The 19,404-nt window shown below is 45.3% G+C and overlaps 1 protein-coding gene across 1 annotated transcript in view; it reads left to right on the forward strand.

The window, feature by feature from the left end:
• The window catches only part of LOC112394979 (solute carrier family 23 member 1-like), a 45,711-nt gene extending 26,940 nt beyond the window's left edge, over positions 1-18,771 (forward strand). Inside the window, exons 5-12 of the mRNA XM_024737987.1 lie at positions 1,946-2,127; positions 3,053-3,173; positions 4,270-4,426; positions 5,256-5,509; positions 14,801-14,965; positions 15,361-15,469; positions 16,630-16,725; positions 18,003-18,771. Of these exons, the coding sequence (XP_024593755.1) occupies positions 1,946-2,127; positions 3,053-3,173; positions 4,270-4,426; positions 5,256-5,509; positions 14,801-14,965; positions 15,361-15,469; positions 16,630-16,725; positions 18,003-18,262 (1,344 nt within the window). The 3' untranslated portion in view covers positions 18,263-18,771. The remainder of the gene's footprint in view (positions 1-1,945; positions 2,128-3,052; positions 3,174-4,269; positions 4,427-5,255; positions 5,510-14,800; positions 14,966-15,360; positions 15,470-16,629; positions 16,726-18,002) is intronic.
• The last annotated feature ends 633 nt before the right edge of the window (positions 18,772-19,404 follow it).

A 19,404-nucleotide genomic window follows, 5' to 3' on the forward strand; every position in this document is an offset into this window, starting at 1 on the left:
TTTTTCACCAGTGCTGTAAACAAGGGAAAGTTCTTTCAAGTTTCAATCTTCTTTTATTAACTGATGGATTGGTTTAATTCACCGGGCCAGCCTATTGGAATTTAAGGTAGAGTTTCCATGTTTCACTAAGTTAAATTTGTTCACACACATCTCAAGGCTTGAAGCCACCAATGGTTAGCAGTCCAACTCTACCTCACGATACTAGCCACAAATGAAAGTGAGGCAAATATAGGACCAATAGGGGTGTCATTACTTTCTGGGAGATAAGAAGTAATAAAGAGGACAAGTAAGTAATGATTATATTTTTAGAAAGTGGTGGTAGCAGAAAATGTAGAAAGCTCTGGGAAGAGATGGCAAGCTCAGTTTTCAACACATTAGACCAACTTAAACTTCACCTTCCAGTATTATGGTGGTTTAAAATTTTTTATATCCTTGCGTATGCTTATGTATACGTGAAATGAATGACAGCAATGATAAAAAGGCTAGGTCGGAGAAATTAGGATTGCTTTGTTACTATAAAGTACTCACGCCACTCATGATGTGGTATAGTGTTATTTGAAAGTGAACTTGGGAGAATTCCTGGGTGGTCCAGTGGTTAGGACTGCGCTTTTACTGCCAAGGCCGTGGGTTTGATCCCTGGTTGGGGAACTAAGATCCGCAAGCCATGTGGTGTGACAAGAAAAAAAAGGGGGGGGGGACTTGGATTAGCTGTAAATGTACATTGCAAACTCTAAAGGAAAAAAAAAAGGATAATGGTTATGCTAAGAAAGGAAAAGGGGAAAAAAAGCTCAGTTAAAACCACAAAAAGAAGAAAACCAGTAGAAGACAAAAACAGAAATGAAGAACAAGGGCAACAAATAGAAAATAGTAATGGTTATGGTGGATATTAATCCAACTATATCAATAATCACTTTGAACGTCATTGGTCTAAAGGCACAGAGATTGTCAGAGTGGATCAAAACACAAGACCCAACTGTATGTTGTCCAGAAGAAACCGGCTTTAAATATAAAGACACATGTAGATTAAAAGTAAATGGATGGAGAAGAATATACCACGTTAACACTGATCAAAGGAAAGCAGGAGTCAGACTTCTTTCTTTTCAGAAGAGCAGACTTCAAAGCAAGGAACATTTTCAGGGGTAACATGAATAACATCCATATTAGCAAAGTAGAAAAGGAGAAGTAAAGTAAAACTCAATCAGTCCAATAGATCAGGGGTTGGCAAACTACAAGCCGTGAGCCAAATCTGGCTAGTTGCCTGTTTTCTGTTTGTTTGTTTGTTTGTTTATAGCCCGCAAGCTAAAAACGGTTTTATATTTTAAATGGTTGAAAAAGAATCAAAAGAAGAATGATATTTTATGACATGTCAAAAGTGTACGAAATTCAAGAATAATATTTTATGACATGTCAAAATTGTACGAAATCCAAGAATAATATTTTATGACATGTCAAAATTGTAGGAAATTCAAATTTCAGTGCCTATCAGTGGAGTTTTATTAGAACACAGTCAAGCTCATTTGTTTCCATCTTGCCTGGAAAAGTTTCAGCTGAGCCTGCACGGTCCACAGAGCCTCAGCTATTCACTCTCTGATCCTGTACAGAAAACCTTTGCCAACCTCTGCAACAGGAAGTAGGAAAACAGAGACAAATAAATCAGCAAGATGTTCACTACATAAGTGGGTGATGCCAGTATTACGAGTCATCACATTATCACTGTGATCAATAGATAACCCTGAAATCTACTTCCTGAAAAACTTCACATTAGGTGAAAATGTCCAACAGACAGTTGGAGATAGAGGACTGGAGAGAGGAGTGAGGTCCGAGCTCACCTTCCCTCAGTTCCTCTGGGGTCCAGCTTTGCCCCTGCACTGCCTCTGAAGGTACCACCAATCTGGGTGGCCCCGCCACAGGCTCCCAGGTGCTGAGTCCCGTGCTTCCTCTTCAGCTGCAGGGAGCCATCATGGTTGCTTCCTGTGTCCAGATGCTGGTGGGCTTCTCAGGCCTCATTGGCTTCCTCATGCGCTTCATCGGCCCCTTGACCATTGCTCCGACCATCTCCCTGGTGGCCCTGCCTCTCTTCGATTCTGCGGGCAATGACGCCGGGATCCACTGGGGGATTGCTGCCATGTAAGCACCCTCTGGGGAAGGTGGGCCGTCTTTGGAGGAAGATTACCCAGTAAGAAGAGTGAGTCCTGGATATTGGCAAACTCTGGTGGTTTACAAATACTTTCACAAACATCACGATACCTTAAAAGCAGTGAAATGGCTACTTAGAATGTATTATTACTATTTCTTATGTTATCAGTCCTCACAGACAGTAAGTTCATCACAGGCAGGGTGTAAACATACTTAGCGTAGCGTTCACAGACAGCTGATGCTACTCGTCCCCTGCCTCCTAGGTTTTCACTGAGCAAATATTTGTAAACCTCCAGCACCTGGGAAGAATGCAAAGACACGGCCCCAGCTCTCAAGCATTTTGTAGCGTAGTAGAGGGGTAAGACTTGTGTCCAAGTGCCTGTGACACCAGGAGACAGTGATGAGAGTCACAGTGTGCCGGCTGGTTCAGGGGATGGGGTGGTGACAGCCAGCTTGCCGAGGGTGGGGGGTGGTGTCAGGAAGGCTTCCCAGAAAAAGAGGCCCTCAGCATTTAAACAGAGCTTTGAAGGGGCTTGGGCATGACCCTGGACACGCTCATTCACTCTGTCTTTTGTGGCCTGACCGCGAGGACCTGCAGGACCACTTGGGAGAGAAGGTGGTCTGACTCTGGCCTCACTGGCTTCAGTCTGGATCTGTGCAGCTGCCATGCTTATTTCTCAGGCCCCTGCCCACTGTTCCTCTTCAGCCACCAGCAAGCAGCCTCTGAAAGGGGCCTGCCCACCTTTTCAGAACTGGCAGGATGCTGCCTACACTGCAGAGCAGGGCCTAGATGGGGACCCTCCCAGCACAGCCACTGCCCCATAGTCCCAGAGACACGTGATGGCACGCCTTCCTGGACCGTCGCTCGTGATGAGCCCAAGTTTGCCAGGTTGGGTGTGGTTTGTTTCTGTTTCAGGACCATCTTCCTCATCGTGCTGTTTTCTCAGTACCTGAAAAACATTGCGGTGCCTGTGCCTGTTTACGGAAGAGAGAAGAAGTGTCACACCTCTAAGTTCTACCTGTTTCAGGTCTTCCCTGTAAGAAGCGCTCCCCACCCTCTGCCATTCTTAGTTGACTCACCTGGAGAGTGAGGGACAGCCTGTTGCTCTCCCAGATGGCCCCCAAGTCAAATGCTCTCCACCTGCAGCGGCCTCTCCTCCTGAGCCCCCCTTAATTGCCCCGCGGGTGGTGGGAGCCTTGGTGTAATGCCGTCCCAGATCTTCCCTCATTGCTTCTCTCCCAGGAGTAGAGAACTCGCCCCAGGTTGCTGCCCTGGGCACCGCTGTGGGACAGTCTTCTCGTGTCCCTGGGCCGTCCTCATAGCGTGGCACGGGGGGAGACAGCCAGGCTCACCGCTAAAGGTGCAAAACTAAGGGCCAAGTTGCTTAGATCAGGTTCTTTCTCATTGGCTCCTGGATAATTCAGATCCTGCCGACAATGATGGTGTCTCCTTTTTCAGAGCCTTCTCTGTTGAATTTGCTCCACTCTGTCAAGTAGGTGCCATTGCCAACCGCACAAATGTGTTTTCAGGTTCAATTTATCTGTGAAATACATTCTGCATTATAAAAAGTTACTTCCACATAGTGATCTCATTGATCCCTCAGCAATCCTGTAGGCCAGTGGTTCAAAAGTTCGGTATGCATGAGAATCACCTGGGGACATTGCTAAAAGTGCCGATGTCAGGGGTTCTACCATCAGAGATTAAAAGTCAATATATCTGAGGACCTCACTTTAAGAAATCCTGCCTCAGGCTCTGCAGAGCAATGGTTGTCATTCCATTGTACAGATGAGGACACTGAGGCTCAGGGAATTTGATCCAGGGTCATGTGACCAGCAAGCAATAGAAAGGGAGTCAGACGGCAATCCTTCTGACCCAGGCTGTGTCCACTTTCCTAGACATTTCTGCCTCTACTTGACACAAGGTCTCCCCACAGTTTAGTTTCTCTATTCCTGTAATGTGTTCATTATCCACTGACACAGCGGATTCCTGTTGTCACTGGAAGGGTTTGTAGCCCAACACTTCCTCATCTCAAAGAGCTTGCTCGACTCCCTCCTTCGCCCACCCTCTCTGGGAGGTGTGGGCAGGTGCAGGGGTGGGGCCCAGTATGAAGGGCGCCTCCCTCCCTCTGGCAGGTGTTGCTGGCGCTCTGCATCTCGTGGCTGCTGTGCTTCGTGCTCACAGTCACCAACGCCCTCCCTTTGGCACCTGCAGCCTACGGGTACCTGGCCCGCACAGACACCAAAGGCGACGTCCTGAGCCAGGCTCCGTGGTTTCGCTTCCCTTACCCAGGTAACGAGACGCCGACGCCTGGGGCCCATCTTGCCTGGGGCATATGCTTCCCAGGACTGCCCGTGAGGCTCAGGCACCAGAGGGGGAAATGAGTAGAGCCGGGACAGGATCTCCTCCAAGGGATCTGGCAAGGAGGGACAGGCCCCACGGAGTCCATATGAGACCCCTAAGAGAGGAAGGAGACCCTTGGGTGGTCCTAAGAATGCTTTGGGGGTGGTAGACCAAAGGTTCCCTCTCCCAGACCTACCTCCTTCCTGGCCCGCATGCCTCATCCCCTCCTCCACATTGCTCAGGCCCCATCCACTGGGGGTGGGGAAAGCACAGAGGGATCCTGACCTCTTAGCCAACCTTTGGGTCTCCTCGTGGAACTGGTGGATCCCACACAAGGGAGGCTTGGGACTGAATTAGAACATTTCTGGGTTGCTGGTCAAGGGCATCTCCTTTCCCTGCAGTTCTTGGCTCAGGGTGTGAGAATAACCACGTTCCGGTTGTGGGGGTGAGGAGGTCCTGGCCTCATGGACTGGGGAGCCAGGACCTCCCTGAGTAAGAATCCTGGAAGCCTTCAAAAGGCTTCAAGGCCCTCCCGGAAAGAGGCCCAGTTTCTGGTTCTTTTTGTGCACTGTGACCTCAAGGTCAGGGCCTCTGACCTACCCTCAGGGAGGCACGGGAGGGCTGGAGTCTGAGACAAAGCTTCAGGACAGCTGTTGGGTTGGAAGACATGTTGCCTGGTCTTTAAAGCCTACCGGAGAACCCTCTGGCAAGGGAATTATTTGGGGTCCAGCAGCCTGTTATCTTCCGGATGAATATTCCCTCTGCGCTGCAATTTCAGGGCAGTGGGGCCTCCCCACCATCAGCCTGGCTGGGGTCTTTGGGATCGTCGCGGGGGTGATCTCCTCAATGGTGGAGTCCATAGGCGATTATTATGCCTGTGCCCGCCTGGTGGGGGCACCACCCCCTCCGAAGCACGCCATCAACCGAGGCATCGGCATCGAGGGCCTGGGCTGCCTGCTGGCAGGGGCCTGGGGTACGGGGAACGGCACCACCTCCTACAGCGAGAATGTCGGCGCTCTGGGCATCACCAGGGTAAGGCTGCTGACGGTGGCCCCGGGGGTGGGGTGGTGGGTGGGCAGCCTGAGTACCTGAATCTGTCGTCAGTGTCTTAGCCTCTTATTGCTGCTGCAACAAATTATCACAAACTTGATGGCTTCCGGCAACCCAGATGTATTATTTTACTGATCTAGAAGTCAGAACTCCAGTGCGGGTCTCACAGGGCTACAGTAAAGGGATTGGCAGGGCTGTGTTCCTTTCTGGAGGTTACAGGGGAGAATCCATTTTCTTGCTTTTTCCATCATCTAGAGGCTGCCCACATTCCTTGGCTATGGCCCCTTTCCTCCATCTTTAAAGCCAGCAACGTGGCGTCTCTCTGACCTTTCTTCCTTAGTCACATCTCCCTTTGACCACAGCTGGGAAAGATTACCTGCTCATAAGGATGCATGTAATTAGGCTGGGCCCACCTGGATAACTCAGGCTACTCCGTCCATCTCAAAATCCTTAATCACATTGCAGTCCTTTTGCCATTAAGGTAACGTATTCACAGGTTTGGGCATGGACATCTTTGAGGAGCCTTTATTTTGCTTACTATACCTGACCTTCTTGGTTGTGGTCACCTCCACCTGAATGTCCCAAGGGTACCTCACACTCAGAATGGCCTCTATTATGCTGAGTCCATGCCCCCATCCTTACTTCTCCCGTAAACCTTGTCTTCATGAATTCACCCAGTCATCCTTAACTTCTCTCTGTTGTGTGCTTCTCACAGTGGATTCTGTTTTCTCAGCATGCGTGCTGCCCTCCTGTCCTCTTGTCTCCATTCCCAGTATCACAGCTTTATCATCTCCCACCTGGACATGGCAGTATCCCTAACTGTCTCTTGCCAGGATCTTGCCCATCTCTAATCTAGCTACCACATGGCTGCCCAAGGATCTTTCTAGAACCCAATTAAATTAGTCCCTGCTTAAAATCTCTTCCAGCCTCCCATTTTCCACAGGAAAGCCTCATAAGGTCAGCAAGAATTCTTCAAGATGGTGCTTTCTTCTTCTTACTATTATTTTTTGGCTGCATTGGGTCTTTGTTGCTGCACGTGGGCTTTCTCTAGTTGCGGCGAGTGGGGGCTACTCTTCATTGCGGTGCGCGGGCTTCTCATTGCGGTGGCTTCTCCTTGCGGAGCACGGGCTCTAGGCACGCAGGCTTCAGTAGTTGTGGCTCACGGGCTCTAGAGCGCAGGCTCAGTAGTTGTGGCGCACGGGCTTAGTTGCTCCGTGGCATGTGGGATCTTCCCAGACCAGGGATGGAACTCGTGTCCCCTGCATTGGCAGGTGGATTCTTAACCACTGCGCCACCAGGGAAGTCCCCAAGATGGTGCTTTCTAAGGTGACTTAGAAAAGAATATTATTACGATGTTGCTTTCCTGTATGCTTCAGTGCATAGGTACACTGTTTCCCAGCACAAGTGAAGTGAGCTTTGGAAAGTACTCACTTTCCTCCACCCACATCCCCACCCTGTATTTTCTGATAGCTCCCTTGGACCTATCTACCTCTGTACCCTGCATGGCCTCTGGCCCATAGTGAGAGTTAAAATCTGTAAGCAAACAGCAGAGCCAGCACCCAACCCTACGGCAAGTTCTATGTGCTTGGACACTGTGGACTCTTTGACATTTCCCCAAAGTTTCAAGACCTTCGGTGCAAGTGAGAGGAACATTTTTCCACGTGAGGGCCACTGGCCCACACAGAAATGTGGGAATGGCCTGTGTAAGTATAAAGCAGCAAATATTTTTCTTGCTGAAGGGAAGATATCTCACGCAGAACAGAAAATTATATTCAATAAACAGAACAAAAAATTTTTTGATGTATCATTTCTAAATTAAGACCCTTTACAGGAGAGGGAAAGAGCAGGCAAGAAAAGATACACAGACACCAAACAGGCTACAAATCCAGCAGACCCATTAACTCTGGTTTGGACTCACACCTCCCCCTTGTGGCCCCGTGTTGCATCTGCATTCATGGGCTCTGACCTATTCTTGGTTCTCCCCTGGTCAGTCCGGAGAAATCAGGCTGAAGGCCAAAGATCTCCCATCACTTTTCTAGGGTGTCATGGCTCCCAGCCCAGATGTGAATCCTGAGACCAAAAGATGCCCAGGGCTGCATGATAAATTCTGTGGTAGTAGGATTGGGGGTGACCTGCCATCTTTATGAGACCATTATTACATCCAAAGGGTATTGGTTGAACCTGACAAGTTGATCTATTGTGCTTAGAAGCATGCCTTTGTTCCCACAAAGGCACGGTTCATTGCTAGGGTTGTAAACAAAAGAAGTTATTTTGATGTGGTTAATTCCTATCACTTGCCTTCCAATGAAGACAGTTAAATAAATTAGCTCTTAAACTGGAAAGAAAAATAAGCAAAGGCCGAATCTGCTACTTTATTGCTGCATTAATGGACTTCAAGTTGTTGACACTAGAGTAGCTTAAAAAAATGCTTAAATTGTGGTAAAAGACACATAACAGAAAATCTGCCATCTTAATTATTTTTGTGTACAGTTCAGTAGCATTCAGTGTATTCACATTGCTGTGCAGCTGATCTCCAGAACTTTTTCATCTTGCAAAACTGAAACTACACTAGAGTATCCTTTTTCTATTTTATTTTTTTTAACATCTTTATTAGAGTATAATTGCCTTACAATGGTGTGTTAGTTTCTGCTTTATAACAAAGTGAATCAGTTATACATATACATATGTCCCCATATCTCTTCCCTATTGCAAGATCTGTATTCTTTTTTTACATCTTTATTGGAGTATAATTGCTTTACAATGGTGTGTTAGTTTCTGCTTTAAAGTGAATCAGTTATACATATACATATGTCCCCATATCTCTTCCCTCTTGCGTCTCCCTCCCTCCCACCCTCTCTATCCCTCCCCTCCAGGCAGTCACAAAGCACCGAGCGGATCTCCCTGTGCTATGCGGCTGCTTCCCACTAGCTATCTACCTTACGTTTGGTAGTGTATATATATCCATGCCTCTCTCGCTTTGTCACAGCTTACCCTTCCCCCTCCCCATATCCTCAAGTCCATTCTCTAGTAGGTCTGTGTCTTTATTCCTGTCTTACCCCTAGGTTTTTCATGACATTTTTTTCCTTAAATTCCATATATATGTGTTAACATACAGTATTTGTCTTTCTCTTTCTGACTTACTTCACTCTGTATGACAGACTCTAGGCCTATCCACCTCAGCCACTATGGAGACTAGTATGGAGGTTCCTTAAAAAACTACAAATAGAACTACCATATGACCCAGCAATCCCACTACTGGGCATATACCCTGAGAAAACCATAATTCAAAAAGAGTCATGTACCAAAATGTTCATTGCAGCTCTATTTACAATAGCCAGGACATGGAAACAACCTAAGTGTCCATCATCGGATGAATGGATAAAGAAGATGTGGCACATATATACAATGGAATATTACTCAGCCATAAAAAGAAACGAAATTGAGCTATTTGTAATGAGGTGGATAGACCTAGAGTCTGTCACATAGAGTATCTTTTAAGGACTGGGAGTAGAAACAAATGCATGAGAAGAGGTCCAAGAACTACCTAAACACATTCATTGATAATAGACTTATGATGGGATATTCAGACATTTGCAGCACAACTCCAGCTTTTGAGGATGAGGCTGAATGCTTCGAGGTCAGAGGTCATTTTGGTCTCACTGGTAGCTGTCACTCAAACCCTAGATACAACCCTTGACTGGCACAACAATCATTACTGTCCAGCGTGTGACAGCTGTGTGTGCCTGGTACTGGGATGGGATGTGGACCAGAGCCCATAATCTTCACAGCATAGTGTTTTTTTTTTTTTTTAACCTTTGTAGAAACTTTTTATTTCCAGATCTAATAGCTGCTCTAAGCGGGTGAAACGTACTTCTTTAGCATTCCCAAACTCCTAGCTGCTCGAGAAACCCTATGCAAACCAGGTGATAGCAATTAGTAGTGACTCTAGCACAACTGATCCTTGACTTTGGACCAGTTAATGCTGTATAATACCATGGGGAGGAGCCTTGTCTCTGTTTTGTATCTTAATAAACCTCCAGTAGATGAAGAAGGAATCATAGTTTACATATAATCCATGATAATTGCTTGTTGAGAAAATCTAATTTGTCCTAATTGAGAAAATATATCAATTAATAATAATGAAGTGACTTATAGAGGGAACTTTTAAAAAAACTTATTTGATTGAAGTATAGTTGATTTACAATGTTGTGCTAGTTTCTGCTATACAGCAAAGTGATTCAGTTTTATATAACATTATTTTTCATATTCTTTTCCATTATGGTTTACCACAGGATGTTGAATATAGTTCCCTGTGTTATACAGTAGGACCTTGTTGTTTATCCATTCTATATGTAATCGTTTGCATCTGCTAATCCCAAACTCCCAATCCATCCCTCCCCCACACCTGCTCCCCCTTGGCAACCACAAGTCTGTTCTCTATGTCTGTGAGTCTGTTTCTCTTTGGTAGATAAGTTCATTTGTGTCCTATTTTAGATTCCACATATAAGTGATATCACAGGGTATTTGTCTTTCTCTGTCTGACTTACTTCACTTAGTATGATAACCTCTAGGTCCATCCATGTTGTTGCAAATAACACTACCCTTTTTAATGGCTGAGTAATATTCCATTGTATACACACACCACATCTTTATCCATTCATCTGTTAATGGACATTTAGATTGTTTCCATGTCTTGGCTATTGTGAATAGTGCTGCTGTGAACATAAGGGTGCATGTATCTTTTCAAATTAGAGTTTTGTGCAGATATATGCCTAGGAGTGGGATTGCTGGATTGTATGTCAACTCTATTTTCAGTTTTTTGAGAAACCTCCGTATTGTTTTCCATAGTAGCTGCACCAATTTACATTCCCACCAACAGTGTAGGAGGGTTCCTAGAGGGAACTTTTTGAAATGTAAATCACATCATGTCACTACCCTGCTTGACACAACTCTACTGAGTCTCCTTTGTCTTTGGATTTGTTATTTTTAATTGTAGTAAAATACATGTAACATAAATTTAGCCTCTTAACCATTTCTAAATGTATAGTTCAGTAGAGTTAAGTACATCCAAATTGTTGTGCAACCAATCTTCAGAACTCTTTTCTCTTGCAAAACTGAAATCTGTACCAATTGAACAACAACTCCATATTCCCCCCTCTCCCAGCCCCTAGCAACCACCATTCTACTTTCTGTCTCTATGAATTTGACTGCTCTAGGTACCTTATATAAGTGGACTCATACAGTATTTGTCTTTTTGTGGGTGGCTTATTTCACTTAATGTCCAAGTTTTATCCATGTTGTGCAGGTGTCAGAATTTATTTCCTTTTTAAGGCTGAATAATATTCCATTGCATGTATATACTACGTTTTGTTTATGCTTTGTCTTTGGAATTTATCGTAACTCCTTTCCATGGCCCTTAAAGTACTTCATGACAGAGTCCCTTCCTTGCTTTCCATCCCATCTCCTGTCTCTCACCCTGCATCACTGTGCCCCAGGCACATCAATTCCCTCCCCTAGGTTTATTGAGATACACTTGGCATATAACATTGTGTAAATTTAGGTGTACAATGTGTTTATTTGATACACTTATATATTACAATATGATTACCACCATTAGCTAACACCTCTATCACATTACATAATTACCATTTCTTTTTTGTGGTGAGAGCATTTAAGATCTACTATCTTAGTAACTTTGAAGTATACATTTTTGTTAACTATAATCACCATGTTGTGCATTAGGTCCCCAGAACTTATTCATCTTCTAACTGAAAGTTTGTACTCTTTGATGAACATCTCCCCATTTCCCCTGGTAACCACCATTCTACTCTTTACTTCTACAAGTTTAGCTTTTTTAGAGTCCACATGTATATGATATTATACAGTATTTGTTTTTCTCTGTTTGACTTACTTCACTTAACGTAATGCCCTCAAGGTCCATCCGTGTTGTCACAAATGGCAAGATTTCATTCTTTTTTATGGCTTAATAATATTTCATTGTACATACCACATCTTCTTTATCCATTCATCTGTTGACAGACACTTAGATTGTTTCCATACCTTGGCTATTGTAAATAATGGTGCAATGAACATGGTGGGGGGGTGCACATATTTTTTTGTTAGTGTTTTCATTTTCTTTGGATAATCCCAGAAGTGGAATTGCTGGATCATATGGTAGTTCTATTTTTAACTTTTTGAGGAATCTCCATACCATTTTTCATAGTGGCTGCACCAATTTACATTCCCACCAGCAGTGCACAGGATTCCCATTTCTCCACATCCTTGTCAGCACTTGTTACCTTGTGTCTTTTTGATGATAGCCGTTCTAACAGGTGTGAGGTGATATCTCATTGTGGTTTTGATTTGCATTTCTCTGATGATTAGTGATGTTGAGCATCTTTTCATGTACCTGTTGGCATTTGTATGTCTTCCTTGGAAAAAAGAGTCTATCCAGTTCCTCTGCCCATTTTAAAATTGTTTGTTGTTGTTGTTGTTATTGAATTATATGAGTTCTTTATATATTTTAGATATGAAACCCGTATCCAACTATACAGTTTGCAAATATTTTCTCCCATTTAATAGGTTGCATTTTCATTTTGTTGATTGTTTCTTTTGCTGTACAAAAGCTTTTTAGTTTAATGTAGTCCCACTTTTGGATTTTCACTTTTTAAAAAAAAAAGATTTATATTTATTTATTTTTGGCTGAGCTGTGTCTTAGTTGCAGCATGAGGGATCTTTGTTGCAGCATGCGGACTTCTTAGTTGTGGCATGCCTGCGGGATCTAGTTCCCTGACCAGGGATCGAACCCAGGCCCCCTGCACTGGGAACACAGAATCTTACCCACTGGATCACCAGGGAAGTTCCTGATTTTCACTTTTTTTGCTTGTGCTTTTGGTGTCATATCCTAAAAAATCATTGCCAAGACCAGTGTCAAGAAGCTTCCCTGTGTTTTCTTCTAGGAGTTTTGCAGTTTCCAGTTTTACATTTAAGTATTTAATCCATTTTTAGTTAAATTTTGTGAGCGGTGTTAAGATAGTGGTTCAATTTTCAGTTTTCTGCATGTGGTTATCCAGGTTTCCCAACACTATTGAAGATACTATCCTTTCCCCATTGAGTTTTCATGGCTCCTTTGTCAAGTATTAGTTGACCATATATGCATGGGTTTATTTGTGGGCTCTCAGTTCTGTTCCATTTGTCTATGTGTCTATTTTTATGCCAGTACCATAGTGTTTTGATTACTATAGTTTTTCAGTATAGTTTGAAATCAGGACGTGTGATGCCTCCAGCTTTTTTTCTATTTTTCTTTTTCAGAATTGCTTTGGCTATTTGATGTCTTTTGTGGTGACATAAGCATTTTAGGTTTTTTTTTTCCTACTTCTGTGAAAAATGCCATTGGAAATTTGATAGGGATTGCATTGAATCTGTAGATGGTTTTGGGTAGTATGGACATTTTAACAATATTAATTCTTCCAGTCATGACATGGGATACCTTTCCATTTATTTGTGTCTTCTTCAATTTCTTTCATCAGTCTTATATTTTTCACCTCCTTGGTTAGATTCATTCTTAAGTACTTCATTGTCTTTGATGCTATTGTGAATGGGATTGTTTTATTTCTTTTTCAGATGTTTTATTGTTAGTGTAGAAAAATGCAGCTGATTTCTGTATGTTGATTTTGTATCCTGCAACTTTACTGAATTCATTGATTAGTTGTAACAATTTCTTGGTAGAGTCTTTAGGATTTTCTATACATAAGATCATATCATCTGCAAATAAAGATAATTTTACTTCTCCCTTTCTGATTTGGATACTTTTTTTTTTTTTTTTTTTTTTTTTTTTGCAGTATGTGGGCCTCTCACTGTTGTGGCCTCTCCCGTTGCGGAGCACAGGCTCCAGACGCGCAGGCTCAACGGCCATGGCTCATGGGCCCAGCCGCTCCGCGGTATGTGGGATCTTCCCAGACCAGGGCACGAACCTGTGTCCCTTGCATCGGCAGGCGGACTCTCAACCACTGCGCCACCAGGGAAGCCCTGGATACCTTTTATTTCTTTATCTAACCTGATTGCTATGGCTATGGCTTCCAGTAATATGTTGAATAGGAGTGGTGAGAGTTGTCACCCTTGTCTTGTTTTCTGATCTTAGAAGAAAAGCTTCCAACCTTTCAGCATTGAGTATGATGTTAGTTGTGGGCTTTTTGTATATGGCCTTTATTGTGTTGAGATGCATTCCTTCTATATTTAATTTGTTGAAAGTTTTTTTATCCTGAAAGGATGTTGGATTTTGTCCAATGCTTTTTCTGTGTGTATTGAGATGACCATATGTTTTTATCTTTCTTTCTATTAATGTGGTGTATCACATTTATTGATTTGCACATGTTGAGACATCCTTGCATCCCAGGGATAAGTCCCAGGTGATCACGGTGTATGATCCTTTTAATGTACTGTTAAATTTGGTTTGCTAACATTTTGTTGATAGTTTTTGCATCTATATTCATCAGGGATATTGGTCTGTACAGTTGACCCTTGAACAATGTGGGGAGTGGGGTGGGGTTAGGGGCACCAATCCTTGCAGTCGAAAATCCGTGTATAACTTATAGTTGGACCTCTGTACACGTGGTCCCTCCATATCCATGGTTCCATCATATCTGTGGTTCCACATTCACAGATTCAACCTATCATGGATTGTTTAGTACTACAGTATTTACTGTTGAAAAAAAATCTGCATATAAGTGAACCCACACAGTACTTTCTTTTCTTTTCTGTCCTTATCTGGCTTTGGTATCAAGGTAATGCTGTCCTCCTAAAATGAGATTGTGAAGTAAGTGTTATTAATCCCACCTGGTAAATTTGGAGGCTGACATTTTGAGAGGTTAGGTAACTTGCATGAAGCCAAACAGCTAGTTAGAGGCAGAGTTGGGATTGGCTCTCAAACCCCATTCTTAAGCATTGGGCCACTCCCTCCCAAGAGAGACTTCTTGCCTCACTATAAAGTCTGCCTAGAGAAGGAGCATTGGAGTCAGGACTTGAAGACATGTATGAGAGCAGCAGAGAGGAGAGGTGAGGGCAGAGGCTGGGACCCAAGGTCACACCTTCATGCTTTCGCCAGCACCATGTGGGAGTAGAGGGGGGCCATTTCTGGGTCAGTCGATGCTGCTCCTGTGGGTCCCCTGGAGCCATTGTTTGTGATGCCCCAGGAGCAGGGCAGAGGCCTCCAGGGTGTGTGACCCAGCTGGTGCTGAGCTCCTCGTCTCTCCCCCATCTCCCTGAGTGCTACAGGTAGGGAGCAGGATGGTGATTGTTGCGGCGGGCTGCGTGCTGCTCCTGATGGGCATATTTGGGAAGATCGGGGCTGCGTTTGCCACCATCCCAACCCCTGTGATCGGAGGCATGTTCCTGGTGATGTTTGGGGTCATCACTGCCGTGGGGATTTCCAATCTTCAGGTGAGGCAAGGCACCCTTAGGAAAGCAGCAGCATTGCATCTCCTGAAAGGAGCCCATGGGGATGGAGATGAATGGAACAGGGTGGGGACAAGGGAGGAGGGGAAGGGAGTCCTCAGTCCCAGAAACCGCACTGGCCCCAAATGGGAGAAAGAAATAACCAGAAGCACCCGAATTTCTGAAAAGCAAAATTGCATCAGTTTGAATTGGATTATCCAGACCACTCAGCTCCCAGGGTCAAGTGGGAGTCGGGACTTGTCTGAGAACCTGTGCCCTCTAAGCCCAGCCTCCCCCTCCAGTCTCAAGTGGGGGGGGGCGCTGGCTGGGCGGGTGTTTGACTGACGTGCAATACAGGTACTGATCGTTCCGGCTCTGCCGTGGCGGCCTCTCTCCTGCAGTACGTGGACATGAACTCGTCCAGAAACATCTTTGTCTTTGGCTTCTCCATCTACTGTGGGCTTGCTGTTCCCAACTGGGTGAACAAGAACCCGGAGAGGCTCCACACAGGTGATTCTCCATCCTCTAGACTGTGACCACTCCAGGGGCAGAGCTGGTGGGGTCCCTGGTCCCTGGGAATTCCTGTCACTTTTTAAAAACATTAACTATAGTCACCATGCTGTACATTACATCACCATGACTTATTTATTTCCAGTTCTATTGAGATATAATTGACATATGTCACTGTATGAGTCCCAGGTATACAGCATAAAGGTTTGACATACATATATTGTGAAACGACTACCATAATAAGTCTAGTTAACACCCATCTCCTCATATAGACACAATACAAAGAAATGGGAAAAAAATTTTCTCCTTGTGATGAGGACTCTTAGGATCTACTCTCTTACCAACTTTTCTATATATCATACAGCAGTGTTAACCATAGTCGTCATGTTGTACATTCCATCCCTCGTACTTATTTATCTTATAACCAGAAGTGTGTCCCTTTTGATCACCTTCCTCCAGTTCCTCCTCCTCACACCCCCTGCTTCTGGTAACCACAAATCTGATCTCTTTTTCTATGAGTTTTTTTTTAACAGTCTATATATAATAAGTGAGATCATACAGTATTTGTCTTTCTCTTTCTGATTTATGCCACAGCATAATGCTCTCAAGTTCCATCCATGTTGTTGCAAATAGCCAGATTTTATGGCTGAATAATATCCATTGTAAATATATACCTCATTTTTTTAAGTCATTCATCCGTTGCTGAACACTTAGGTTGTTTCCATATCTTGGCTCTTGTAAATAATGCTGCAGTGAAGGTGGCTGTGCATATATCTTTTTGAGTTAGTGTTTTCATTTTCTTTGGATAAATAACCAGGAGTGGAATTACTGGGTCATATGATAGTTCTATTTTTAATTTTTTGAGGAACCTCCATACTGTTTTCCATAGTGGTTGCACTAATTTACATTCCTGCCAACAGTGCCCAAGGGTCCTTTTCTCCACACCCTTGCCAACACTTGCTAGTTCTTGTCTTTTTGGTAAAAGCCAAACAGGTGTGAGATGATATCTCACTGTGATTTTGATTTGCATTTCCCTGATGATTAGTGATGTTGAACACCTTTCATGTACCTATTGGCCATCTGTATATCTTCTTTGGAAAAATCTCTATTCAGATCCTCTGCCCATTTTTTAATCCCTGTCACTTCTGTCTTCACTCTAGGGATTCTGCAGTTGGACCAGGTCATCCAGGTGCTGCTGACCACGGGCATGTTTGTTGGTGGATTTCTGGGCTTTCTACTGGACAACACCATCCCTGGTAGGGCTCACCTTTGCTCTGTAAGCTGGCAGTTCGGGTAGATGGTCAGCATTTGGGTCACCCACATTGCTTCTCTAGCCCCAGTTCTCATGTAAGACTGGCCACAGCATACCCTGAGTGGGCCCTGCACCTGGGTGGGGTGTATGGGCCTGTACTAGCTTTCTAGGGCTGCCATCGCAAAATGCCACAGACTAGGAGGCTTAAACAACCAAAATGTATTTCCTCACAGTTCCAGAGGCTAGAAGTCCAAGAACAAGGTGTTGGCAGGATTGGTTTCTCCTGGGGCCTTTCTCCTTGACTTTCAGATGGATGGCCTTTCCTTCCTGTGTGTGCATCTCTGGTGTCTCTCTGTGTGTCCTAATCTCCTCTTCTTATAAAGATACCAGTCAGATTAAATTAGAGCCCACCCTAAAGACCTCATCTTTACGTCTTTAACTAAATCACCACTTTAAAGATTCTATCTCCAAATACAGTCACATTCTGAGGTTTGTGGGGTTAGGGCTTCAACATGATTTTTTTGGGGGGGGGACACAATTCAGCCCATAAAAGGACCCTAAGGTGAGAAATACACCAGAAGCAAAAAGCAAAAGACATAGCCCCAGCTCTCTTAGAGCCTGCTGTCTAGTTGACGAGGGAGAGAATGCATGTGTTCATTTATTCATATTCCAATAAAAACCACAGCAAGTACACTGTGTTCCAGATGCTCTGTATTGAGGATACAAAGGGCTGCAAGACATGCCCCCCTGCCTTCTAGAAACTCACAGGCTAGTAGGGGAGAGAGACACGACAACAGACCATTACAGTACAGGGAAGTAAGTGTGATGATGAGCAAACGAAGCCCATGAGCGCTGAGGTGAAGAGCGCAGAGCTGCCCTCACTGGTGGCTTTCAGTGCTCCGTTCTTGATCCTCCCATGGCCCCTTGAAAGGACCTCTGTGATAGCTCCTGCTTCGTGGTATTCCATTTCCCACATTTCTTCTCTCCACCAAATGTAAAATGCATCTGCATTCCAGAAACACTGAAATATAGAAAGGTCCGCTCTGGAAGATGAGGAAAGAACAGTGGTTCATAGAAGGTCGTACCCCGGAGCTCAGGGAACACCTGATGATGAGCTGAGTTGAGCTGAGCTGATTCTTGGAATGGGCTTGGATGGGGAGGAGGGGCTGCTGGCAGGTGCAGGGCACTGAGACGAGGCCTCGTGAGGGCCTGCAGGGGGCACCAGAGGCTTCCACCCCCTCCCTCAGGGCCCAGGCTTGACTGCTTGCTGGCTCCCTTTAGGAAGCCTGGAGGAGAGAGGCCTCCTGGCGTGGAATCAAATCCAGAAGAAGTCTGAGGAGACTACGAAGACCTCGGAAGTCTACAGCCTCCCCTGGGGGATCGGCACCAGGTTCTGCGCATCCTCCTGCACCTGGTGCCTCCCCTTCTGGCCCAAGCTGGAACATGGTGGGAGAGGTGAGGTGGGGGTGAGCCAGCTGACGCTCTGCTCCCGGGACCCCTCAGAAGAGCAACCCAAGGGCGCCACAGACACCAGGATGTAAGAACGCTCCTTCTGCACGTCCCAGAGGCTTCACTATCCCCCCACCCAATGTGCTGAGCTCCCCACTCACGTATGGAGGGGACCCTGCCCTCTCGAGTACCTCTGCACCCCGCACGTGGTGGCAGCCAAATAAGTATTAGATTAACACCATGACAAGCATGCTTTGACCCAGTCACTTAGTCACCGAGGTCTGGCCTCAAGCTGCTTCCTTCCACCATGCTCCAGCCCTCCCATCTCCAGTGTAAACCAGTCCTCTTGGCAGTATTTTGATGCATCGGGAGGAAGAGGCTTTGGGTGGGGCAGGTGACGGAGATGGGGCTGTTTGCTGAAAGGTGACGGGAACAGTTCTCTTCCTCCCCAAAGAGGCTGGAGGCCCTGCCAGCACCCCCAGGCCCTTCTCTTCCAGACGCTTCTTCTTCCAGGCCCCTCCCCTGCAGGTCCCTCCCCGCCAGGCCCCTGCCATTTGTGAACACCGAAGGGCCAGCAAAGCTACAATCCCTGCACAGCCCCAGCGCCAGTCCTTGGGGTCAGACTGTGTATCACAGGACGGTATAGTGAGGCTGTGGGCCCTGGCACTGTGGAGTCAGGACCAGGTTTGGATCCTAAGACTTAACCTGCATGTCAGGTTCTCACAGGGACATGAAACAGTCAAAGCATTTGAGAGGCCTTCAGTGGAGCAGAGCCACTGTTGTTATGATATATAAACTGTAAAGAGCCAGGCGAACCTGTTCTCTACGCATCCTCAGTGGATTAGTCAGGATTCTCTAGAGAAACAGAGCCAATAGGGGGTGTGGGTGTGTGTATACATGTCTGCAGAGAGATATATACATGTGTCCACACACACATACATATATGGGGGTGGTGGGAGGGCAGGGCAGGGAGAGAGATTGACTTAAGGAATGGATTCATGTGATTGTGGAGGCTGGCAAGTCCAAAGTCTGCAGGGTAGACCAGCAGGCTGGGAAGAGTTACAGCTGGAGTCTGAAGGCAGTCACTGGCAGAATTCCCTCTTCCTGGGGGAGGTCAATCTTTTGGTCTATTCAGTCCTTCAACTGATTGAATGAGGCCCACCCACACTATGGAGGGTAATCTGCTTTACTCAAGCTCTACCGATTTAAATGTTAATCTCTTCTAAAAAAATAC

The sequence above is a fragment of the Neophocaena asiaeorientalis genome, unplaced genomic scaffold (genome assembly GCF_003031525.2).
Source record: "Neophocaena asiaeorientalis asiaeorientalis breed wild unplaced genomic scaffold, Neophocaena_asiaeorientalis_V1.1 scaffold364, whole genome shotgun sequence".
NCBI lineage: Eukaryota > Metazoa > Chordata > Mammalia > Artiodactyla > Phocoenidae > Neophocaena > Neophocaena asiaeorientalis.